Source organism: Trachurus japonicus, chromosome 12 (genome assembly GCF_045865225.1).
Source record: "Trachurus japonicus isolate A0001 chromosome 12, Traja_1.0".
NCBI lineage: Eukaryota > Metazoa > Chordata > Actinopteri > Carangiformes > Carangidae > Trachurus > Trachurus japonicus.
In genome coordinates this window covers 13,993,236-14,019,750 of record NC_140918.1, presented here as the reverse complement: position 1 = coordinate 14,019,750, position 26,515 = coordinate 13,993,236, and the positions used below count along the sequence as shown (strand labels likewise).

At 41.8% G+C, this 26,515-nt stretch overlaps 1 protein-coding gene across 2 annotated transcripts in view; it reads left to right on the top strand.

Annotated features, from left to right (window-relative positions):
* Positions 1 to 26,515, top strand: part of pappaa (pregnancy-associated plasma protein A, pappalysin 1a) — an 82,049-nt gene that overhangs the window by 21,192 nt on the left and 34,342 nt on the right. For both annotated transcript variants that reach the window (XM_085793313.1, XM_085793312.1), the window contains exons 7-10: positions 1,842 to 2,343; positions 10,766 to 10,894; positions 11,032 to 11,123; positions 13,874 to 14,070. In XM_085793313.1, coding sequence (XP_085649439.1) covers positions 1,842 to 2,343; positions 10,766 to 10,894; positions 11,032 to 11,123; positions 13,874 to 14,070 — 920 coding nt within the window. The remainder of the gene's footprint in view (positions 1 to 1,841; positions 2,344 to 10,765; positions 10,895 to 11,031; positions 11,124 to 13,873; positions 14,071 to 26,515) is intronic.

Here is a 26,515-nt window from a genome sequence, read left to right as displayed (position 1 = left end):
CTTCTGAGTGAGGAAGTGTGTAACAGTGTGTGACAGTGAGTCATCGATAGTGAGAGCCAGAGCCAGACACTTCTTAGAAAGCATAAAGTGTGCATGCCCGGACATATCCCTGTCTGTTTATTCGTTCGCCTCTCTGGTCTTTTTGTGGATCAGTATGATTCTCCAGAGCAGACAGATTATGCCTGGATAGTGGGCCGGCATCAGCATCAATTCTGGAGTTACATTCTGGCAAATAGTTAACGTTGATTTCCATAAGTTGCGTCAAACATCGATCATTGTACCTTCAGACCTGCACAACATCAGTATTTATTTCTGTACCTGTGCATGAACAAGATTAAATCTTGTTGGCCAGCACAGCTGCTGATTATGGAATTCCCATAATAGTAATTCCTGAGTTAGTAGTGGATATTAATGTTAGAAAAATAAAACTCCTGCACCTCATTTATTTAAATTACACAGCACCAAATACAAAATGAGGGAGATACACATCTTCTACCATATCTCAAGCTACCAGAAACAGCAGTTTCCGCACGTTATGTGACCCAGAGCACACAACCATTACCATGCATTCATTCAAGTTCCCAGTGAGAGCACAGACACAATCATAGTTTGTGTTTAACCCAGCACCAAATGCATTGCTTGGGGGTCCTACCATGAAGTGTTTAGAAGACCAAGACCCTTCAATTAGATGTAGTTCATATCCTTTCATAGAGTATCTTACCTGTTTGCAGGTGATAATAACAAATGAATCATAGTGCTTTTAATGCTGAAATTTAAACCCTTTACTTGGATGGACTGCATTGTCAACCACAGATATATCATTGCATGTTTCAAATAAGTTTACATTGCCTTAGGTTACACAGTGGATGGCACCCCTATTCTGTCTCCTCTTAAATCTCCAACCGCATTAGCAACAGCGCCAGAGCAGGAGTAGGGCCCATCATAACAGCTGACATTACAAAATATTTTCAGTGGCTACAGCTGCTTTCTTTGCAAACTCAATGAAAATGTACCCATAAAGCCAGGACTACACAAAGCCAAGCTCTTGGAGTATCTTAGTTCATTCTCTCTCCTTCTCCTTCCCTCTCTTTTTCTTTGCCTTTTTTTCTCTTTTTCTTTAATTCACCTCCACTCTGGCCACACACACACTTACAGTACAATAATAAATGTGTTGAGATAATGTGGCTTGGAAACCATATTCAGTCCTCACTTGATTAAACACTGGAATTTTGCATGGTGCCCAGAAATGAGGTTAGCAAATGGCTTCGTTGGTTGCCAGCTTGGAAATGCACAAAAGGAAATCGAGGGAGAACATAGTGTCTGCCGCTTGCTGGCTTCTAAAAGTGCTTGATGAATGGTAGTGTACGTCACTTGGGATAATGCGAGTTAGCTGTGTGTGGACTCCAAATATGGCTGGAGTGTGACTGTTAGAGGTTGTAATGACTGCGCTGAAGTGCGAACCCTGCACTGGGCCCCTCTCAGATGGTACACACCTCAGCTCTGCCTTTCCTCTGCAGATGGACTCACAATGAACTCTCAGTTTCACCTCTACCTTGATGCTGCAAGCCGAGTAGATACACCAAAAAGATCACTGATGCAAATTCTTTCTGTCGGTGCTCATAAAAAGGCTTTAAAATTGCTGAGAACTTTTCTGCATCATTATACGCATTTATGTTATAAAACAATCATTCATAATGTGTGCGTAGGGAACGGGCCAGCTGGCTTTGGCTTATTGTGTCTGATGAATATTTAGTGTTATGTTGTTGTAGTGGAGTCTCTTTGTTGTTTAAAAATTCTGTGTGACACTGTTTCCTTTTTTTCTTCTAATTTTATCCCAACAGGGCCGCCAGATGTGGAGCAGGCCTGTGAGCCAAGTGTCCGCACCTGGAGCCCCAACGCAGGAAACGAGCAAGGTATCGTCGGCCTGTCCGAGTGCCCTCTCCAGGGCTGCATGCTTCAGCTGGAGTTCGCCTACCCGCTGGTGCCGGACTCTCTCACCGTGTGGGTCACCTTCTTCAGCCCAGAGGAGACGGCGCTGCCGGCCATCCACAACATCGTCCTGCTGACTGTCAGTGGGAACAACGTCCCACTGGGTCCCAGTCACGTCTTTTGTGACACCCCACTGACTCTGAAGCTGGAGACCAAAGAAGAAGTGTATGGGGTACAGTTTTTCACTATGGAGCAACACCTTGAGATTGATGCCACCCTCTTGGCATCCAAACCAGAGTGCATACTCTGTAGACACTGCCAACCACTACGCTACCGCCTGTTGCGCCAGCCGCCCTTCACCCATGCACCACACAGTCTGATGCTAAACGAACCTACCCGCCGATACACAGACAGGTGAGTGATCTGGTAGGTGAATGTCAGTAGGCAGCATGCGTAAAACTCAGGATATACTCCCTGACATGCCTGAGTTTCGAAATAGCTAACTTGAGCCAGAAGTTTGGTCTTTGTCAAGGTTTAAAAAAGACCAGTGTATCCTCTTAGTGGAGAAAGGAAGCCATACAATACATCAGACATGCTTTGGCTGGAAACAATTGTTTTTACCCAAAGTATTTTCTTTTAGAAGTTGAGAATTGCTGAGTGGTTACCATTTAGCTTCCTGCTTTAGTATGATGTAATTAGGGGTTTTTAGACACGCCAGTAAGAAGGTGTTTATTTATCTGTGGAGACCATCCACGAAAATATGTTTTTGTAATACCAGATATCCTTTACAATGCCCCCAGGAGCGTTAGCAAGCCACCAATGCTTCTGCTGTTTCAAATCTGCTGCCCACCATTTGTTTCCTAAGTCACAGGTCAATCGCTGCCCACATTTGTTTTTTCCCATGTTCCATGAAGCAAGGGCAAACAGATGGCTTGTTGAAGGTATTATCTGCACACTGCGGTGAGAGTTTAGTGCTTTGCTTTTCATGGAATGTGCTGACTCGGTAAAGATTGTGCTATACATGGCACCGCTGTGTGTTATGCCATCTCACTATCGTGCTGTCAGCGTGGTTCACATGAGAAGGAAAGTGCTTGATAAGAGGCGAAAGGGTGAGTATGCATGTTATGCAAGATGGAGTGATGATACCTAAGTTCCAGAAAGTGTCTTTACACAACTGTCTTGGTTGAATGGCGGTGTCTGTGGAAAGCTGTCTGCAGTGGGGATGCATTTATTTTGGGGTTTTGGCACACTTCAGTGATTACTGATGTACTGTAGGTAGTTTTACTGCTGTGGTATATTTCACTAGCTGTGGTTGCATTCCAGTGGTAGTGGTCAGTGGCACTGGCTTCCTATTTTGTTGTGAGAGCATATGGATCTTGTCTCTGTTAAATGGTCAGAGACGTTTTATAGCAAGTAAGTATGTGTGTTCCAGCCATCAAACTCACACTTACACATACAACATATATAGTGTTTTTTTAACATACATTAATTTACCTAAAGGTATGTAACAAATCATAAAATACAAATTCATGAAAACAAAAAGAGAAAACAGACGAATAGTGATAGCGTGTACCTAATGTGTATTGTTTTCAGTTACTCTTGGTTATTGTTCAATGCTTGTTAACTAGGCTTTTATGATACTGATACATGATTATTAACTTAGATATCTTTAAACAGGCAGTGGAAACTCTACTGTGCTCTGGAGTTTGCATATCAGAGCAAGCAAATGATTATTTCCAATATTGATAAATCTGCCTATTATTTTGGTGATTAACTGAATAAGTGAAAAATTTACATTATATAAATACAACATTTCTAACCCAAAAAACAATCAGTTTTCTGTCATGAATATCAAAAAGTCTTCATGTTTCAGAACTGGAACAAGCAAATGCTTTGTTCTTTTCCATAAAGAAATGTCTGAAATGATTATTTGATTATCTGATTAATTCTTTTGATTGAGCAATTATGTAATCACCCAATCATTTCAGCTCTGTTCCAGCGCATCGCACTATTTGGGCATCTTTCAACACACTCATAATTCTTACAAGAAGATCCAACAGGAGTCAGAAATATGCCAGTGATGTTATATTCTGTGATTTGAGTTTGATGAGGCATTATAGCCTTTGGCTAGGTAATACTTCATTACAATCATTGTTTCACACAGAAAAACAGAGTTCTCACATGGTGGAGTAAAGTTCACCCAGATGTTTTGGCATGCTGCAAATCCATTGTTAAGTGTTTTGTTTCATCGCTCGGGTCCAGCTGCTGAAATGCTTTTGTTGACCACACAGTAAGATGCTTCTTCTTGCAGCATGTTTCCATGGGGCTGGACTGAGTGATGGAGGTGCTGTTGAAGGGGGGAGGCTGACTTCCTACCGTCAGGCCACTGGCCTTCACCTGTGTGGGGGCAAACTGAGCAAGAAGAACGGCTGACATCTTGGTTCATTTGGCTCCATCCATGGGTGGTCGTTTGTTTGGAATGGCTGAGGGCTGGGAGGTCATGGTGACAGAGTAAATTATGGTGGGGTGTAAGGAGGCTGAAGTGGAGATAGAGGGGTGGAAGGTTGGATCAGTTGGGGGTAAATCATTGCTAAGCTCATGGGGGGCAATAGGTGAGAAGAAGAACTTTAGGGGGTTGAGAAAGTATGTAGAGAAAGGGTTGGAAGGTTGGGTTAGTTTGATCCCATCTCTGTGAGGCACCTTAGCCCATGGGCTAATCCTCTTCCTGACATGGGTGTCAGAGCTGTCATTCAGTCAAAGCCTATCTCAGAGCTGATGTGAAGACCCTCCAGCCAAAAGAGACAGAGGGCAGCTCCCCCACCATCAATACTTCCCCTCACCCCATCTGTAATTGGATGCTGCCCTCAACAGAGGTTTTCGTTGAATGGTTGAACAACATCTGAATCCTGCATTTGCGTAGCTCTCTTTTTCAGTCTTTATTTCTGTCACCTTGGACATAGCAGATATTTATAACAGAGTATTACAAGTAATACAATACTGTTATAAAGTATATTATCAGTTTCCTATCCTGGAATATGGCAGGAATTGAAATCCATGAGGACTACTTTTCTTTACTCTGTATATGGTTCATATTAGGAACTTTAGAACATTTACAGTCGCTAACAACCTATAGAGAAGCAAGGGGAAATTTATGGGAAAATAAAAAGTGATGTCTTAACCTTTAAAAAAAATCTCATTTAAAGTTAGTCAATTTACATCACATTTAGATGTAGCATATATATAGGCTATAGATATATCACACATATTCTTTAAACCCATGCATTTGCCTTTAAATTGTTCTTTTGTACGATTTATAGGTTTAAACATTCACCCTCAGTCTGTCAGAGCGTAGGTGTAAAATTAATGGCAGTGAAACCTCAAATGCATGTCAGCTGCCACACTGACAAAAGGAGCTTTACCCTGTTTGTTGTTCTTGCAGGCCCAATCTAAGATTTCCCCTCAACTTTCGTAAATTTATCTGCTTTTCTCATCTGGGATTGCTCAGCCAAAAACAACAAGCAGCTACAGAACGGAAACACATCCATATGCATGCTCACACATAAGCCTACTGCACACATCAGTGAAGGCAGGAACACACACACCGATGAGCACAGACACACACTAACTCTCTTCTTGCTCTCAGTAGCAGGCACATACATTCGCACATGCTTCCATGTGTAATCACCTGGTACTATCAAAACACCTTTGAACGGCATATTACGGTGCCTTGTGCCTGACTTTGAGCGTGAGCCAAGATAAAACCTCTTTTCCTATAGGGGTCTTGAGAAGAATGTCTGGATGCACAAAGACACACCAATGATGAAATCTTATCACGTGACACCTTGTCTGCGACTGGAATAAAATTCTTTGTAGTATGAGTTGCATATCAGACCAGTTACATATCTTATCTAATCAGCTGCAGATGGATTGCTGGCAGAAGATGTCAAACGACTGTACCACATCAAATGAGACCTTGAGATGATGCTGGTCATCAGCTCTTTCAAAACTTTACCTCCCTGTCACTCTAAATGTTGGTCTTGTACTGTCGTATATCCCACCAACTTAGTTCTAAGGGATGAAAACCTCATACAACTGCATCACTTATCTTTCATTCTTCCCTGCTAACAAGAGCCCCAAACACAGCATGGACACCTAACATGGACATAGTAGTGTAGCACTAGCACTATTAACCCTACAGGGCCGAAGGTGCATTATGATGCCAAGTTAGGTTGCTTAGCAGCATACTTGAGTCCTCAGTACAGTGCTAATGGTAGATTGGTGGAGTAGGTTAAGAATATGCCCTTGTTCTGCACATCTCTAACTATACAGTCAACTCAGAACAGTCTTAACCTTGTTGGAAACAAAAACACCTAGAAGGAATCTGATCTTCTTATCGTCGTTGAGTAACTTAAATAGCATCAGTGTGTAGCTTTGTGTTTGCCCTGTCCCCAAGCTGCTAGATGTATAATGAGAGATCCCATTATGCAGTGTACGAGTTGTAGGCTTTGTTAGGTGAAGTGCTGCCATGTCTCAATAGGGAACCCTTTGCCTAGGAATGGTGTTTACCTAGATGCTTCGAGGTCAACCCCATCTCCTCTGTTTACATACAACAGATTTGCAGCAACAAGTGTATCTTGTCAGAAGCAAGGAATGTTGTTATAGCATGGCATCCACACTTCTCCAATGGCTAACTCAAGGGTATAGCAGCTAGGATGGACAGAGATTGAGACCTTCAGAAATTATGATGTAGGTGCCGAAATCAAAAACTTGGCCACCAGTGTACAATGGCTAGCAAAAGCAACTGCTGGCCCAGTGCACGAATAACCATCATGTGACACTGTTGTCTAACCAACCTTGCTGTTTTGGCTAGCAGCTGTTGTGAAGCTAAATTCAGAATTTAAGCGTGCTACAACCGCCATTACTGTTCCTCATACATTGCATTTTAGGCAAATAACCACTTTCAGAGTAGACAGTATGCTTCTTATTTACACCAGCGTGCACATGCCCATTGTACGTGAATGGTCATGTGATATGTGTTTTCAGGATGGGCAAGGATTATTCATTATCCAGAGCTTCATCTGGCCTTAAAAGCTTTATTCAGGAGAAAAGTTGTGGTGTCTGGTTAAAGAAAACATTTACAGTGGGCTTCTACTGGTGCTGCCAACAGGTTTGCAGTTCTTAGTCTCGATAGACTTACGAAGAGAAAATCAGCGTTGACTGTTGACGTAAACCACAGCCTGCGGTCTGGGAGATCGTGGTTGTGCGCTTAGTCATCCACCTCGACTTCCCCTCTTTTTGTGGCGGTATACCAACATTATGCGACTTCCACCTTCGCTGCTGAAAGAGGACTGTCATTAGTCTTCAGATAGTAAGACGTCCCTTGTTAGCAAAATGTAAACAGACAACTCATGCAGTCATTTTTCAGGTGTCTTTGGTCTCCACATCTCCAGTAAGTGGCTACAGTAAGTTGATGTGATCTTGATTTTCACTATAATTGGAGAATACCTGTGGGAAGCTACATGGACTAAACCTCGGGATAATGAGGAATAGATGACTGTTACCTCATCATTTTTTCCACAGACACCCCTAAGTCCTATTTCTACAACTTCTCTTTGATGAAATCACCATTTACTCCTCCATTTTCCTTATCTGTTCCTCATGCCATTTCTCTCTCTATGTATTTTCCTATTCTTTACGTCCCCTTATCTCCTTCTCATGCAAATCCAACCACTTGACTCTTTCTTTTTGCCTCCTCTTGCATGACCATGTCTCTCAGTGTGGCCTGATCAGTCAGAGCAATTACTTCTCTGTGCACTGGATTACCAAGAGTATCTACAGTATCATAATCATTATCCACTAAAAGGAAATTCATGTGCTTCCTTGCTGCAAAGAAATATCTGCCTCTCTCTTCTTTCTGTCTATTTTTTGTGTTTGCTCTCCTCAAGATAAAGTCTCCCGCAGCTTGACTTTTCCAGGGGCTAAACTAATTCAATTAGAGGGGGCATGTTTGAGTGTAGCCTGGAGTTGCACCAGCATGAGCCAACGCTGCAGAAAAGGACATAGTGTAGTATAAAAGCGAGTCTGTCAGGTCAAACATTCTGTGTTGATAATAATAAAGCCAACATAAATATCTCATCCTAGGCACGAATTTTGCTGTGGGGTAATTCACTTTGTTACTTGATCTTTAGGTTCATTGGTTTTTATGCTTGGGACAACACGGCTAACTTGAACTTGGTCTGCTTTTGTCTGCTGGGAATGTGATGAACAAACACAGGAGAGATGGAGAAATGAAGATGAGGGGGGGGAACAAAGCCATGTACCATAACCAGTCATGTCCTGAAGAAAACTGCTCTGATATAAATCTGTTTGTTTGTTTTTTATTACACGAATCACGAAAGGCAGCGCACGGGAGCATATACACATAAGAAGACACACACACACACACACACACATGTACATCCTTCATACTGCTGGGAGTGTATATGGGTATACAGAATATCTGCTGAATGGTTTGACAACACGCTCATCAAAGTTTTGCTGACCATCACTGAGACTTTGTTTGATTTCTGCCTTTAGCTTTGGCTTTGTGCTTGGCAGTGTTGTATTGTGTTGCACTGCACTGGTGTTTAGCAGAGGGAACAGTGCTTTATCCCTGTGTACTCTTGTTCAAGCTGGAAGTCCATAGGTGGGAGGAAGTTGTGCATTGCATGTGTGAGTATAGGAATGCGTGCAATACTTGTTGTGAGAGCCTCTTTGTTTAAATGGGGATACTATATGAGTCCACTTATGCCCTGCGGTACTGTATCCTTGCATGCTTGTCACTGCATTCACAGCGTTGCAGAGGGCTCTCCAAAATTAGGTCTACAGTACTTGATGGTCCATATGAAATGATCTATGGATGTTCTTCCTATTTACCCTCATTTACTGATGCTGTTCCCCACCCATACAGTATACCTAATACACCTAATCATTTTTACTCATGTACTTAACCAATACTAGCCATGATTATACGCAATTATGCATTCTTTTCCCTGTATGTGTTGAATAACATAGCGAACATACTGTATAGCATACATTACACTCATTTTCTCTATATTGCTGATTGCTGATTTTTGAACTTAAAACAAAAAATTCCACCTCAAGTTACACTGTCAATAATTATTTTTCTTTTTGTTTTACTTTCTTTCCTCAATCCATCAAAGTTAAATACTGTCCCAACATGAACAAACATCATAAAAGTACACAACAGTCATAAAAATATATATAAAACAAATAGAACGTGTTCCTGTCAGTTAAAGGAGCCAAATGGAATTCCCTTTGTAATCTAGAGTAGTAATCAACTGTCATTCAAAAAGTAGGGAAGTGGAACAACGTTAATACATGAAAATGGGAACAGTGGTGTGTGGAGGACAAGCTTCAGACAGCTATCGGTGTATATACAGTACTGTAATCTACAACTGACACCTCCACAAATTAATGATTGAAGAGATTTATAATTCTAATATAAGAGTGAGAAGTCGTCCCAGTCAAAATTTGAATTTAAGAAGTTGTGTCGCCCCTTGGTTGTCACTCTTCATACAATACACACACAAACATGCAATAGCACACATGCACACAAAATGTTGGGTCAAAAACTCTGAAAGCCAAAGAAAAAGAACCATGAACGAGAAACCATGACCATAAGCGACAAATCAAAACTTCAAGTGAGAAACCAAAACTATAAGCAAAAGGGAAAAAAAAGAATCCAATAAGGAAAGAAAACTGTAAACAATACAGTTGCAAATGAGAGTGCTGAAGTGAAGATCAGTTATCCGTTTTCTGTTGTTTAAGATAATTAAAACAGATCAATGCAACTTTACAAACTTTGCCTTTACTGTACATGTTTTTCCAATTCTTTTTCGGAAGCGTGTTAATGTGAAACATGAAAGCAGGCTACTTGGTCCTGAGCTGCATGTTTCTTTTTATTCTGAGCGATTAAAGCAGAAGATTTTTTGATGAGTCTGAGCAGACCCTCGATGTATATCATTTACTGGATCAGTGGCTCACAGGAACCAGTACGCCTGCTTATAGTTTAAACAGGGACGGAAGCCAACAGAACGTAATGGCAATACAAGTAACATGTAAGGCCAAAACAACAGATCAGAGATTAAAACTAAGTATTTATAAAAATCAGGGCAACTGATGTCATGACAGCACCCTCACTTGCACTTACGTTGTTTCTCATATACAGTTTTCTTTTCTTTGGTTTTGTTTTGTTGCTTTGCTTATGGTTTTGGTTTCTCATCTGCAGCTTTGATTTGTTCTTTTTTTTTGTTTATGGTTTTGGTTTTCTCATTTATGTTTTTTTTTCCTTTCAGACTTTTTTTTCAGACTTCCTTATCATGGTGACTCAAGAAACCATCATGGCGACTTAACATCGGCAAAGTGAGTAGCCCCCCAATATTTCTCCTGTCCATTGTGTATTCATCATGATGGTTCCTTGAATCACTATGATAAGGAAACAGAACTGGACCCACAAGTGGGTAAACGCACGTTTATCAGCGCGTGACCGGATAGGTAGATGAGTGGAAGTGTGTGCTCAGACAGATGTTTTTATTTATGCTGGCTAGTTTAGATAGTAATAGATTGCTGCAACACACGCACACTCACAATAACAGAACAGCAGTCCCACCAACCCCTTTCTCCACAGGCCTGGTCCGAGTCTCTTTCTCAGAGCACGATCTTTCACTCTCTCTTTCTTTAACTCTGGTTCTTTATCTGACGTTTTTCTTCAAGGCTTCACGTAATCCCCAAAATATGTGGATTTACTGTGATTTATGTCTCTCTCTCTGCGCAGGGATGTTGTGCCACATGTTGTGTACACCTACCAAGTCCAAACCATCTCCAGCCGGGGTGAGAGTGAGCCCTCCCCACCGCTGGTGCATGAACTGGGGTCGCCTTACTGCGGGGATGGACGGATCCAGAGGTAATTTGCACCCACACACAATAAACAATCTATACCAAAATACATGCGTACACCAAGCTATATAACTCCTAATGTGGATTAATTTGGTATTCATTAATGTATATGCACGTTTTAAGTATGTCTCTCTTCTCTTTTAGCTCCAAAGGAGAGGAATGTGATGACATGAACTCGATGAATGGGGATGGCTGCTCCAGTCAGTGCAAGAAAGAGCCTTTCTTCAACTGTATTGGTAAGTGTTGTGAAGGATAACATCCCTCATGCCTGCAGTCGCTGGTTTATCTCTCTGCAAAGTGTGGACAGTTGGTTTGCTGTTAGTGTACCTTTGATCAAGGTATTTAACCCCTTACTTCTCAAGCAGATCCATTTGGTTGCTGTCAGTAGTAGGATGTGGTTGTAATACAGAGTGAAGGATTGCATGTGCAGGGAATGTACTGTATACAGGATTAATATGGTCTGGAAAGAGTAGAGTGCAGCTCTATTTAATCTAATCTAACTATAAATGTTATTAAAAATCAAAGGAAAACTACTAAATGAGTATTATTACATGTTGTGTCAAGCCCACTTTTAAAGGACGATAACCTGAAGAAGATTGACTGATGAAGTTCTAAACGTATTTAACTGCTGATAAAATAAAAATGACATATTAAATGACTTGTACATGCAGCATTCATTAAGTTAATGTTTGACCACCAGTTTTTTACATAACATTACATAACGTAACATAACTTTTTCTCTGTGCTATGATGTTAGTGTCTTTTTGGATTTGACTGACAGTTTTCTTGCATTATATCACAAAATAACAGGCCTGTAAAGTTTTTGATGAGAACCACAGGCGAACATTGTGAATGAACAGATTTGACATCTGGGCATCTCTTATCCAAGTACCCCATGCGTTTCTTTTCTCAAAAGACAGAATAATAAGAATGCCATTAGATATCATAATCACTTTCACCTGTGTAAAAAAAAATAAAAATCTGGAAATCATTTTTTTTTTTTTTTTACAAGGCTGAGTGATCTTATTTTACATAGCTGAGTGACTGGCATATCCTATGTTGTTTTGTTTTATGAATAGATGGATGGTTTCCCGTCCAGTTTTCCTGCTGTCTGAGAATCATTTAGCTCCCCTGTTGCGATTGTGTGTGTGCATGCGTGCGTCTGTGCATGTACAATACATGCATGCATGCACACACATATGTGAGCCTCTGTGAAGTGGCCACTTAATCCCTGTCAGATTGCTGGATGACTGCATTGGCTGTGCTGTTTTTCCACCAACTGCAGTGCTCAGGGAAGTGTGTGAGTGTGTGTGCACATTTGTGTATGTGTGTGTGTGTGTGTCCGACACTGTCTGACATAGTTGTAGTTTTGCACAGAAATCTGACACTATAATGACGGGACCTTCTGTCCATCTGTCTGTATGTGTGAGAGAGTGCCTGCTTGTCAGTGTGCTGGAGAGTGAAAGAGAGAGCTGGATGGAGAATTGACACTAAGTATACAACAGGGCCAGCGTGCTACAGTTTGGATGAGCTTTAATAGGCTATTCACACAACTGAGCCGAATTATATCTGGAATTGATGAAATCGACAAGTTCTTTTCACATGACCCTACCTGGCATTATAGGCTCATTGGCCATGTCTCAATAGGGCTTCAAGCCACAGAAAACACAGGTGCAGATAAAGCATAAAGGAAATGTAATATGATTTTCTTAAGCCATATTCACATATTCCTTCTATCACCAGAAGTGATAATTTTGGAAGGTATGAATAAATGAAACAGGTACAGTTTATTTTTCCAGCTTCCGCACTTTCTTTTCTCAGTCTCTATCCATCTTTGGTCAACTCATCACTCTCTTTCTGCAACTGCAGAGCTCTCTCTCTTCTTCCTTTTTTTTTTTTTTTTTTACTCTTGCACTCAATCACCTTTCCACTTTTTCCGTTATCTGTTTATTCTATCCCTGTCCAAATTCTAATACTGTAGCAATACGCATTCTCCTTTTCCATCCTTTCCCTCCTCTTCTCTCTTTAGCTCACACTCTGCTCTGTTACTCTTGCAGCTTTCACGAGCCACTGTTCGAGCTTCCTCTTGTCTCAGTCTTGCTCCCTTCGCTTCTTCTCTGCCTCTGTTCCTGCTGAGTGAGTGGCGGGAGCGTATTCTGTATGCCCCCTCAGTAGCCCCTCGTTTCACCATTGCCAGAGCACAGAACTGACTTGAGTTTTTGGCTGTGCTGGGGAGGGCTGGAATTTCGAGGAGGAGGCCCCGGCCAACTTGGCACAGAATGCCGCCTTTCCCCCTAACTGGAACCCCACCGGCTGACACTGCTTTAGCTGAGAGCTGAGAGCAATGAGGCCCAGGCAACCTCCCTGCTCTGCTCCCCTCTCCTCCAGTCCATAAGCTTCCAGTTCCAGACCTTAACTCCGGGTGGGATGTCTGGAAAAATTACTGCTGTATCTTTCTTTACCTCTTGACTTTGTCTGGTTCCCCCGCTGCACCCCCTCCGCTCTCTGTGTTTGTCTCTCGCGCTCATTTTATCGCTCTCTCCTTTTCATTCTTCCTTTTTGTGTCCTTTCCTCCTGACCTTAACATATTCTCTCATCTCTGCCTCACACACTCAAGAATTTATCCTATTTTTTCCCCCATGCACCTCTATCCCCTACCTTCCTCTCCTATTTTTTTTTTTTATCTGTTCCTCTCCCTCTTGACCTTCCAAAATAACAGAGATAAGGTTAGAAATCGTATCCCCGAGGATCAGGGGGTATGAAAGTTCTATAAAAAAGGATGAGAGAAGGGGGGGCTGGTAGTAAAGGTTGGAGTTTGTAAAACCTCACCTGCATGGAGCTGTATAAATGAAAACCTGCTAGACAAGGAAGAGGATGTTGGAAGAAGAGAAGAATCTAACCAGCTCACTTTACTTAAAAAGTCACACATCTAATACTTTATTCTACACACTACAGTAGCTTATCTCTGTTCTCTTTTCACTTGCAGAGGAGCCCAGCATGTGCTACTACTATGATGGTGATGGAGTGTGCGAGGACTTTGAGCGAGAGACTGGTGTGAGAGACTGTGGCCTCTACACCCCCAGTGGTTTCCTGGACCAATGGGCTTCCAATGTCGAGGTCTCCCATGAGCACAAGCCCTACTGCTCTGGTGAGGTGGCTGCTGGATACCCGGCGGTTACAAAGGTAAGGCATGCGCTGCATAGCATTTAATGAACATTACAGTTCCCCTCAATTAAAAAAGCATAAACATAATGTGATGTCAGCTTTCAATTTAGAGGTTAACAAGCGTTAAAATTGTCCATATGTAGACACAAAAGCAAATACTTACTATACATGCCTCAAATTTTGCACAACACTTACCAAACAACAACAACAACAACAACAAACAGCCTATTTTGCTGGATTACCTGTTAAACAATTTTAGAGACTTGGACATTTAATTAGATGTCTCCCATGGTGGCTGCAGAAGTTTGTTGCTCTCATTAAAGTAATGCTTATTGAAGACAAGAGAAGAAGCCATTGATTCCACCTAAGCCTGGTGGAAGCATTGATTTGTTGCTGTTGCAATGCAGAGTGGGCCTGATTGCCCAAAACATTAGGGTGAGACAGACAGACAGACAGACAGACAGAGACACACACACACTCACACACAGACAAAATCCTATTTATCCCCTCTACCTAATAACTAAAGCTTGTTGTTAAAGTATACTATCTCCTTTAAAGACACTATTTATTATATTATTTGTCGAGTCTCTTAATAGTTTTCAGAGTATTTGCTATTAAAACCAAATGTTGCTTACTTTGATGTTGAGAGTGACATCAATATCCATTGTTAAATATTTTATGATCACAAATATTTTAACCCTACTAAGGGGAGATGTTTTGTCGAAACATTATGAAGGCTTTTCTCCTCTTCACTGACAGTGCTGTCTGTCTCTCGGAGGCATGTGTGTGATGTTGGAAGTGTGTGATGTTGGAACTGGAGCTTGTTCCCACTGCTGATGATGCATTTTACAAGGCCAATGTACTGGTTATTCTCGAACAGCTGTGGTCAGGTGCCTTGCTCAAAAACACTTTGGCAAGGACTTACGCCAGCAGAGGTGGGAGATTAACCAACAGCATCGAAAGCATTTGATATTTATATGGCACTGCTTTGGTCTGAGCAAAAAAAAAAAAGAGAAAAGGAATGTGGTCCAACTAACAACATTGCAGATGTTTTATTCTCTGAGAAGAATGAGACACCAGTGGCACATGTCCATATAACCATAAAGAAAGGATTTCTGCTGTGAAGGACACATTGTTCATACAAAAAGTACTTTTACTGTGGAGAACACACTGTTCCCCAAGGGTCATATGTGATGAGATCACCTCGTTACAAGGCCACTGACTGTACACTCTATGTGAACACACAAGTGCATGTGCATGTGTGGAAAATATGCAAACACAGGTTAACAAAACACAACGGTCTTGTCACTATCTGTCTCCCCGCCTCCCCTTTTCACACTCCCCCTTCCTCACATCACCTATCCAGGAGACTGGGGGTTGAAAAGCTCATACGCACAGTTACGTCAATAATAGTGTCTTCAAAGCCCATTCCTCTCACCAACATCAGTACATGTTGAGGCAATCACTCCGGTAACATGTGCTGCAGCAGCTTCAATGCCTTCTCCTCACCTCCAAATCATTTGAACATGTATGCACACAAACAGTCTACATACACACAAAGTCTTGCACACTGATGTGCATGTGGTAGTCCCCTGGAAAACAAAGCAAACCTAACATGGCCTCAAATGACTGACTCGAGACACTTGTTCAGGCATTGCTCCTGAGCAGTTGTGCAACTGGATACATGTGGCTATGGCGACTGTCCTGAGGGCTCTAGCCACAGATGAAGAATGCGAGGATTGGTCGTAGAGATGGAGACCAGGCAAACAGGCTTGACATCATCCATGGATCCAGTTAAAATATGACCGCTTTAGAACAACATGTAAAACACCACAGTGGCTGATCAGTAGCACAACAAAGTTATTGAAGATCCGATCTGTTTTGAGGACTCTTTCGTGGTGTCAGGCCAGTTGGTATTATAATTGCTGTTTTGCTGAGAGTTGCTCTTGATGGCACCCAGGAGTCTACCCATAGATCGCCCAACGGACAGTCATTTTCAAGGAACTTGATTCCCCATCTTAGAACACTTTGTTTCAGTTTTCTCAGTTTGTGGGTGATTGTTTACGTCACGGGTTAGATTTTCCTGGGTGACCTTCAAGATCGGTTGCTGAAAAGGGATGACAAAGACATTCGATGTGATAATAACCAAGGGATCCAAAGTCCAAGTTTCAGATCCGCATAGTTCCAAACGATGGTATACTGTTGATCTATGATCTTTATTGAGATGTTGATGCAATTTTTCTGAGCAGTGTCGTCTGCCAAAAGCACTGTGGCTTTGCTGATACAGACTCAAACATTGCCCTTGACGGGAAGTTAGAAAACTGTTGTGGTAATAGACTGCTTGGCAACTTTGAGATGACTGTCATCAATACTAAAATGGCGACTTCAGCTGGACTGCGAAGCTTGTTTTTCTGTACTCAAGGGAGACAACGCTGAATACATTACGTGTTGTGTACTTTCTACTTGACATGGAAAAAGAATCTGAACTTAACTCAAGAAGAAGAGCTTCTATACAGTACGGTATGTCGGCTTTGATGAGATCATGCAGTAACCAACTTATTGACACTAAGTTTACTTAAGTCTGATTGAAACATGGTTGGATGTCGGTATGAGTATTCCTTCTGTAGTAACAGATCAATAATAACAATACTAATAAAACAATAATTACTGAGAACAAATCCAACTGACTACAGATTTATCGAGTCATTTCAAGGGAACTGGTCGGTCTGTAGAAATAGACATTTTTCTGTACAGTAGTTACTTTTTTTCTTGCTCTTATCCTTCAGATCTGCACCCATTTTTCTGACAAAGTGGATAAACTGTAGCCCTTCCAGAATCTGCTGGATGGAAAAGATTAATTGTCCTATTACGCTTCTTAATTATTTTAATAATTTCTCTCTCCCGCTTGACGTCACTGAGTTGTAGATGTGGAGCATGTTGAGACATGGCTGGGGCTCTAATTGCGCGGCGCAGGGTGGTGCAGCGTGGCGCAGTGATAATTTCTTCCGGCAAAACACTGTGCGCAGCGAATTTGACAATTTGGTAGACTGAGGTGCACCGATATGGGTGAGGTGGCGCAGTAGGGGGAGGTGTCGACGGATTCAGCTTGGTGCAGTGACAATTTCCAAAAGCCCGCCAGCTCCAACCTGGTCTACTCTCGGCGCAAGGCGAAGCGCAGGCGGCGCAGTGGTAATTTGGCTGACCAGCACACAGTGCGCACACGTCACAAAAACCTCACAGGCAGGTTTCCAGAATGTCAGGCACATTTAAATGCAATAAATAATCACAACAACCACTATTTAATGTAACTCTCTGAATCAGCACATGAATTTGTATCTATATCAACTGTCCCGTCGCATCTGATGAGAGATCAAAGGCTGTTGGTATGCATAATGGAAACTCGACCTGAGTGAATTAACTCAGATAAAAGCGAGGACAGACTGGGACTAAAAAGCAGCTGCTGATGTCCCAAGAGCAGGACTGTGAGGGTGGATGACTGCATGTCGCTGTGTTGACACTACGCACTGTGCCGTTGTGATGATCCCATTTATGTATTTACTTATTAATTTATTTGCAGGTGTGCGGCCGCATGGTCACGCAGCCGTAACGAAAAACTAAAAACAAACAAACTATCCTCTCTCTCTCTCTCTCTCTCTCTCTCTCTCTCTCTCTCTCTCTCTCTCTCTCTCTCTCTCTCTCTCTCAGCCAACCACAAACAGTCCCGGCACCAAATAGTGAATATATTCGGCATCTCCCATCTCAGAAAATTCAAAAGGTGCAGCCCGGGCTGCGCTGGGCTGCGCCATTCACAGAAATTGCAAAGTGTGCCTGAATAGCGCGGCGCACCTGCACTGCACCACGCCTGCCCATATATATCTTCTCTCAATACACAAATGTTGAGAGCGTTGAGTGACCATGCATAAATAAGCTTAAGGTGACCCTTCCAGGAGCTTTGCTGCTGCTGCTGAAATGCCTCATGGGTTAAATAGTGCAGTCATTCTCTGTTTATTAACCTTTAAGGAAGTGAAATTATGACTGTGATACAAAATATGCACAGAAACATCCTTATGCTGGAGAGGATCAATGTCAGAGATAAGGGCTGTTCTTACGTCATGAGCACTCTGGACCAGGTTTTCATTAAGGATATCTCTGTACTTCACCACTGGGATAATATTGGGCAGGTGATTTGTATTCCCAGTCCCTCCAAAACATGATGCTTAGAATTAAACAGACAGTTCAAGTTTAAGTTTTCTGGCCTTTAGACCAGAAAAGCTTGAAGTCCAGACCTGAACCTCAACCCAATTATTTTTCTAGGCTGTGCAGTTTGTTTCTTCAACTTCATGGTTGTATATATACTATATTTTTTTCATTTTGTTTTAATACAATAGCAGTGGTGAGACCTCCTATGGACAGGTTTGTGCCTACCAGAGGTAAATTTCAATGTCAGTATGTGAATGAGATAGTTTAGCTTTTCTTTTTTTAATGAATATGCAAAGATGTCCATACAGTATTTCTATTTTTAATATAGGGTTGGTATTGAATCTATTTTAGCTCCTGGCTGCAACATAACAGAGGAGGACTGAATACTTTCTGAATGCACTGTAGAGTATCCTCTCAGTCAACCACACTCCCGAGACAATGTCATTACTGCGGCATGAAGCCAAAATGACAGTAAAGTTCTCTGCTGGAGTTGATGTCTGGTTAACCACTAGCATTCATCCCACAATATGTACCATTATTGTCCATCTCGTGCTTGTTTGTGTGCTGGTGTGTGTGAGTGTGTGTTCGTGTGGGAGAGAGATGAATAAAGAGTGAGAGGCAAACTGAGGCCCAGAAAGAGGTTATAAGTGCATGGGGAGTGTACAAAGAAAACCAATATTAAGTGTCTAAGCAAGGTGTTGGGGAACCACAAACCACCAGAACAGATCCAGAGCCCCTTGGTTTCTCCAAATCTCCTGATCTCTGCTGGATGGATGAGCTCCCTGAAAGGCATTCCCCCATTTCTCAGGTCTGAGTACAAAATGGACTAAGACCTGGAGCCTTATAATAGATTAATTTGAAAAACTTCAGAGTTAAGAATTGAACAACTCTCCCAAACTTTGCTGTAACACCATGTTGTCAAACACTTCAAAAACTGGATTCACAAATAAGCCAGTGCAAGTTGTAGTAATTAGTTTTATCAGAAATCAACAGCACATTGTCCTGTCTTGCTAAAAGCTCACTTCTTCCTTTGTGGTTTAATTCAATCATGCTCCAGTGTTTATGGTTCACTGGTCTTTGGTAGAGTTGGAACAGAGATGTGCCGCCTTGATACAGAACAATGCTGAAGTGTAACTAACTCTCTGTGTGTCTGTGAGCATTTTATGTTCTGAATAAGTGTGTTGGGGGTGAGGAGAGCTGATAGTACATCATTTCCTTCTGATCTAGTAAACAAGTCCTGTATTGGCTTTGTGTATCAGTTCTGTTTGATGTGTAAAGACAGTGTTTCTGTGTGTGTGTGTGTGTGTGTGTGTGTGTGTCAGTGTGTCTGAGGGAGAGGAGCGGGCAGCAGTGATAGGGATCTTTGCGGATGCAAGAAAGCAACAACAGCGCAAGAAGGCACTTGAGGAGAAAGAGAGATCATGTATCTGCACGGGATCTCAAGTGCTATGCACTTTTGTTGTGTGTGTAGTATATTTCCCATGTAAAACACACAAACATAGAGCGATGTCAGGACACATTATTTATCCATTTAATGCAGTGATCAATGAACTGAATGTTATATTTTGAATGTTCATACATCAGAGCAAAGCCAATGAGAAGGATGGGCAAATGCTCCCACATTCAAACCACTGCTGAGGGAGAGTTCGGCAACATAAGAATAAATGGTGCATGGAGCCATAAACACATACTGACCATTGTACACAATGGCTTAGTAGGCTGCAGTCCACCTTAAAGAATGTAAATGTGTGCTATACATTTGCAAGGATGACACATGTTCATTTTTGGGTCAATGAATGTGAAACTAAACCACAGTGGTAGCTGTGTAGGTAGAGCAGGTTGTCCACAAATCAGAAGGTCAGTGGTCATACGATTCCTATCTCCTTCAATTTGCGTGTTAGAAGATACTGAACCACAAATTACCCTTGACAGCTGTTTCATTAGTGTATGGATGTGGTGAATGAATGTGTATGTGAATGAGCGAACGCGGTTTGTGCTTTGAATGGTCTCTAGACAAGAAAAGTGCCATATAAGTGTGGTCCATTTACCACTAGCGCTGTAGTTATGTTGTTTTGTACTTGAACATATGCAAAGGGTGATTACATGATGAAACAGGGATCCGAGCCAAAAAAGAGTAAAAGAATAACATGCAGATTGAGAAAACAGAAGAGAGGTTGACATTTGCAAATTGCAATAAATATTAAAGTGCACATGGCAATCAAGTACTGTTAAACCAGGAACAATAATGAATGATATATAACGATACATTATATGATGGCTGAAATGACACAGGGAATCAGAACCATAAATGACAAATGACTGATGGGTGAACAGATGTGGTTAGTGGTTGTAATTGGAGGTACAACAATCTGGAAATTAGTTTGACCGACAGTCTTACTGCAGTCGAAAGAAAATACATCACTGAATAAAAATTATTGTGAGAGGAGAACATGGTCCAAAACCATTGGCCATTCCCACATTAAAATGTCCTCAAAATGAGCAGTTTGATCCAATCAAAATACCATATGGACACCAGAGAATGTATGAAGTTAATAAAGTTGAGACATATTAATGATCACAAAAATACCTAACTGCCAGTATAAAATTCTATCCAGGTTTAATAGCTGTGTTGTTTTTAAACTTTTTGTTCCCTATTTCAATGTCAGACTCATTACAGCATGCTGAGGAGGACCTCTCATTTAAAATGTAGGGTTACCTGTGAATACAGTAAGGCGGCTGCATCTTATTTAAAATACTCTCCTTCCTCTCTTGATCCTGCACACACACACAGGTACATGGTTAGAGACACACAGGCAAACACACACACTCACAGTGCCGACTCCATGCAGGATTGTAGGGCAGGTCCATAGGGGACTGAAATGTACTACTGCTGTCTTTGTGGAGCAGAACATAATGTTCCCCCACTACCACACCATGGAATATGGTGAGCCAGCTCAACTTGCTCTAGGGGGATTGGATTGGAGAACTGGCCCTAGCAACTAACCTGTACGTGTGCGTCTCTCTATGTGTGTGTGTGTGTGTGTTTGTGCCTATGTGCTTATATACATTTATGTGTGCAGTCTGCTTGCCTGCGTGTACATGTGTGTAGATGATTTTGTGTGCAGGGAGGGGGCATGTGCATTTAAACTTTAAGATCAAACAGCAAACCAGGTGATTTCTCCAGAGAGGGCTGCTGCCCAGGCAATCTCTGATGCAACCGCTGGGCACCCCTGGAGAACACTCCCCTTAATTATACATAAGCGACAGAAGGGATAACATTTTAGTCCTCTCACGCTGCAAGAAATTGCCTATATATGAAGTTCATCCATCTCGAAATGTAAAACAAACACATGTGCAAGAGGTCAGGATTAAATAACCTCCGCTACATTCATTAATGCTTGAGAGGGGAAGGAGAGCGAGAAGAGAGGCACTGTAAAATAAATGATTCTGACTAGTAAAAACAAGGAAACAATAACTGGCCCAGTTTTGGATACATGCATGACGTATATAGGGTACTGCAGAGTGTACGTACACCTTTACACGCATTTCCTCCCTGCATATACAGTATATGCAAACAAACATGCAGGCAAAGTCACACATACGGTTGCACAAGCTGAAACACACACACACACACACACACACACACATACACATACATGCCCACAAAAACAAAAGCTCATACAGTAGCCGAGCTGTTGCTTTCAGCAGTACAGGAGGGCCAGCTACTCTGGCACTGTCTCTCTCACCAAACATTCCCCCAAACCACACAGCCCTCGTCAGGCACGGTGCCAGTGACTTAAGCGTGTGGTAACATTAAAAAGAAACCTCTGGGATGGCGTTCCTTTTTCCCTTTTACTTTTCCCGTTTCAATTATTATTGTGGTTCTGCCATGTGGAAACCTCATTGTGGCTGGTGTATTTTTTTTTTCATGGCACTGATGACCCCCCCATAACATTTTCAAGCTGTTAATATGCAGGGTATTGGCCCTGTTTTATTGAGCATAGGGGGCCACTGAATGAGGGACATTTAAATTCTCCGCAGACCCATCTGTTTTCAACTTGCTGGCATTGTACACTCACCAATCCCTATACATTAGTTTGTGGTCTGTGCTCCCCTACCACCCAGTCACTACCCATGTCTGCCCTGATGAGACTGGGATAGGTAAACTGCATAATTGCAGCCACTCACTAACTTTTACAGCCCCATTCTCAGTAAGCCATGGAAGTCGCCCATCATTAGCCCTGGACCAATGAGATGGTGAGCTTCAGTGGGTATGGGTGGGGCTGGGTGACAGGACATTACCTCACACACCAGGCGCTCACCAGCATTCCTGTAAACCATGGGATGGTGCTTGGAAACTCATACTAGTTTCTCTCTGTTGCTCTTTCTCTTTTTCTCCTCACAAATGCCTCACAGATGCTCACTCCTGCTTCCCATGCACAGGCTTCACATTTTTTATATATTTGCCTTTAACAAAAACAGAAAGAGGAATGCAAAAGAAATACCTGTTGATGCAAAAAGACAGTTTTTAGGGGGTGATGTGACAGGATAAATATCTTCAAAGTTATTTTCTTTGCATCTGCAGCCTGACATCACATACAATTGTACCATACCTTGTACTCTGCTGGTTTCCCCTGTTCCTGGTATACCAGAGCCTGCACTAATTGCACTGGGTGGCAACAACAACAACAACAAAAAAGAAAAGAATCATTTGAGTTGTAGTGATTATGTTTACTGCTGAAGTGAATGAGTGACTGAAGGCAAGAACCATGCAGAGGATATTGGGACTTAAAACAGTGGGGTTGGAATCATTTTTGGGGAATGGGAACATGTAAATTGGTGTAGACAAGAGGAGTTGTGGGAAAGTCGGTTGACATGAGATAAATTCCAACAGTCTTAACAACAGAAATGCTCTTACAGGCCAATCCACTGATGATATCTAGCAATGACTTTTTTTCTCACATTCTACCACATGGTACATAGCATGTGAAACATTATGTTGTCATGATGGCGTCGTCATGTCTGTCTGAGTGTACTGTAGATGAGATTACAACTCAACAGTGCATAATAGGAAGCTACAGATGAAATAGCTGCAACACCTTAACGTCCTGAGGTGGAACGCATATACAGTATAGCACAAGCGATTTGTCATATATTTGAAATATTTGCTAGTTAATCTATAACTGTAACTAGTTGAATTATTGACACTGCTAGGTGTGGATTTATAATCTAAGTGTAGTTTATTGGCGTTGTCCTGTATACAATGTAAAGACAAATGAGTGTCAAGAGTCAGAAAAGGGCCGGTGTCAAGCAAAGCACTTCCTCTGGCTCCCGGGCTGTCCTCTAGTGTTTGGAGGATACAGGAAGGACCTTTGTGGGGCCTCCTAAATGTCTGAGGGCCTCAGTAGTCTTTTTGAGAACATATGGCCCATGTTTGTGTGCGTGTCAGTGAGGTTTATTGATTTGAATCCAAGATAGGACATTTTGAAAATCTGGAGGCTTTGACATCAGTAACCGAGCCAAGGTGGGTGTAACATATGTGTGTGTTTGTATTTGAGTCTGTGTGTGTTTGTACATGGATATGTGTTATGTGCAGGCATATCTCTGAAGGAGGTGATCTAACTTCACCCTGGCACTAAATCTCTATCACGGGGGGAAAGGCTGCAGTTTAGGTACATTATGTTATTAGAGCCATTATTATTGTCATTACTCTGTCTTTGCTAGCAGCGGAGCTCACTGTTTCTCCCTTTCTAAGTTTATGTATTATTTTACTCTCTTAATTGATGCTTTTACAGTACAGATATATTTTCAAGGTAATGACTCTGACAGTTACACTCTCTCTTTTACTTCACCTTTATTTCCTTTGGTTTCCCCTTGGCTCAAGACACTTAGCTATCCTTTTATCTGAAGTGGTGATTTACAAACACCAGTTTGTGTGTACAGACCAGGGGTTGGCTGTTGTCTGCCAGTCTGACTGGCCAGCTGGTACAAATTAAGACCATGTGTGTAACTATGTGTGTGTGTTCGTGTGCGTATTTTTTTTTTTAGTTAAAAAGTTGAACTCATATCTCCAGTGTTTCTGTGACTGTTTTCAAATGAAAGCCAGAACTTGTTTTGTTTCAAACAGCCATCTCAATTGTTAACTAATGTACCAAGTAAAGTGACTGTCACATCCTTCTTGTAATTCAGAACAAGGGAACCATGTGTTAAGCATGAGTGTAGATAGGAGGGGTAATCAGAACTAAGCATTTTTGTTCTGTTGTTTTACTAAATTGGCATCCCTTTGCCTCTTTGCACAACAGTAACGGTTTCAATTTAGAAGCAATTACAACATTACAACATTTGATTTTTCAATCACTTGTTACAAAGGAGCGATTTGCACATTTTGTAATTCCTACATAGCCACCATTAGCATTAACATCTGGTTACTCAACAGTCTGGAGAAAACATTGCGAGTTTAGCATCAAACTTCACTCCTTTACTCACCAAGAGCTGTCTCTAGAGGTGGAAAGCAACACAAATGTTGCAATAGCCTTATCACATCTTTTTTTCGACTAAAGCTAGCATGCTAACCAGCACGCACCGTCCAATCTGATCACTTTCAGATAGTGATGCACTGTAGATTTCACTCAAGACCTGGCACTGTTCAGAGGGCATATTATAACCTTTTGTCTCGTAAATACAGCAGTGTCTGAAGTTCTTGCCAAGCGGCAATCACGAAACAACCTGCTCTGGTTAGAAAACCTCCCTTTAATCATCCTTTTTTTAACCTCACAAACAACAGATCCTCTCTTTACTTTTTCTAAGTCGGAATCTTTATGATAGATTCTTTGTACTGTCCGTTGTCATGATTACTTGCTATGATATTGTAGTGGTAATCACACGATCCATTCAAAGGTCTGCATACAGCTGATATATTTCATATAGGCACAGCAGATTGGTGCAAGGCCAACAACTACAGGTCTTAGTTAAGATGCATATGTGCTGCATTCTTGACTTGAGTTATTATTTTGTCTTGACAAAATAAACAAAACGTAACAAGTGCCTCTGTAAAAACGTCAGTGCATGATACACATCATTCGTACTCTCGCCAAAAAAATAGTCAACAAATAAATAATAATAAAAATGTAATAATAGAAGGATCAATAAATGATTGAGGGTCAGAGACTGTTACTGTTTAATTCAGTGATGGCTTAAGGGGGGGAAAAAAACTGTTTTTGAGTCTGGAGGTGCGTGCTCTGATGGCTCTGTAATGCCTCCCAGATGGAAGTAGGGAGAAGAGTTGGTGGCAGGGATGGGTCTCATCTTTTAGGATGTTGTTGGCTCTGTGTAGACTACGTGTCCTGAATATATCCTCCAGAGTAGGCAGGGGCAGTCCAATGATTTTTTGGCATGTGTTGATGACCCTCTGAATGTTCTTCCTGTCTGCAGCAGCACAGTTCACGCACCAAGCTGTTATGCAGTCAGAGTGCTCTCAATACAGCAGTAGTAGAAGGCCTTGCCAGTTTGTTCTTGTTGATCGTCCTTAGAAAGTAAAGTCATTGCTGTATTACTAGATCAGTGACATAGGTCCCCAGAAACCTAAAACAGGAGACCCTCCAATGGTTAGAGGAGCAGAGTCTGTGCATTGCCTCCGACAGTCGATGATGAGCTCTTGCAGACTCTATCTCGGCAGGCTGTCTTGTTGTTAAAAATCAGTCCCACTACAGTAGTATCTGCAAATTTTATTTTTATATTGGAGGGATGAGTGGAGGTACAGTTAATTGTGTATAATGAATAGAGCAAAGGTGTCAGCACACAACCTTGGGGCACACCAATATTGAGGGACAGACTGGAGGAGTGGTATGAGCCTATCCTCACAGTCTGTGGACGGTTGGTCAAAAAATCCCTTATCCACATACACAGAGTGCGATTTAGTCCCAGGTTAAGCAACCGGCCTGCAGGGGCTGATGGTATTAAATGCAGAGCTATAACCTACAAATAGCATTCTGACATACAGTAGGTCCATCTCTAGTCCAGGTCTTTCCCTTTCCTGTAGGTTTTATCCATTAAGTCTTTACCTCAAAGCGTTGTTCAAGATGCTTGCTTGGCCTGTCTTGCCTTGCATCAATAAAGTGATGCAATGCAAGCCCATAAGATATGGGATCTATTAACATGATTATATTAGTGTTGTATTACATATGCACAAACACATGCAAACCTTTGTGTCATCGTTCATCTTGGTGTGCGCAGGATGTGTGGCTTTGAATACCACATCTAACTA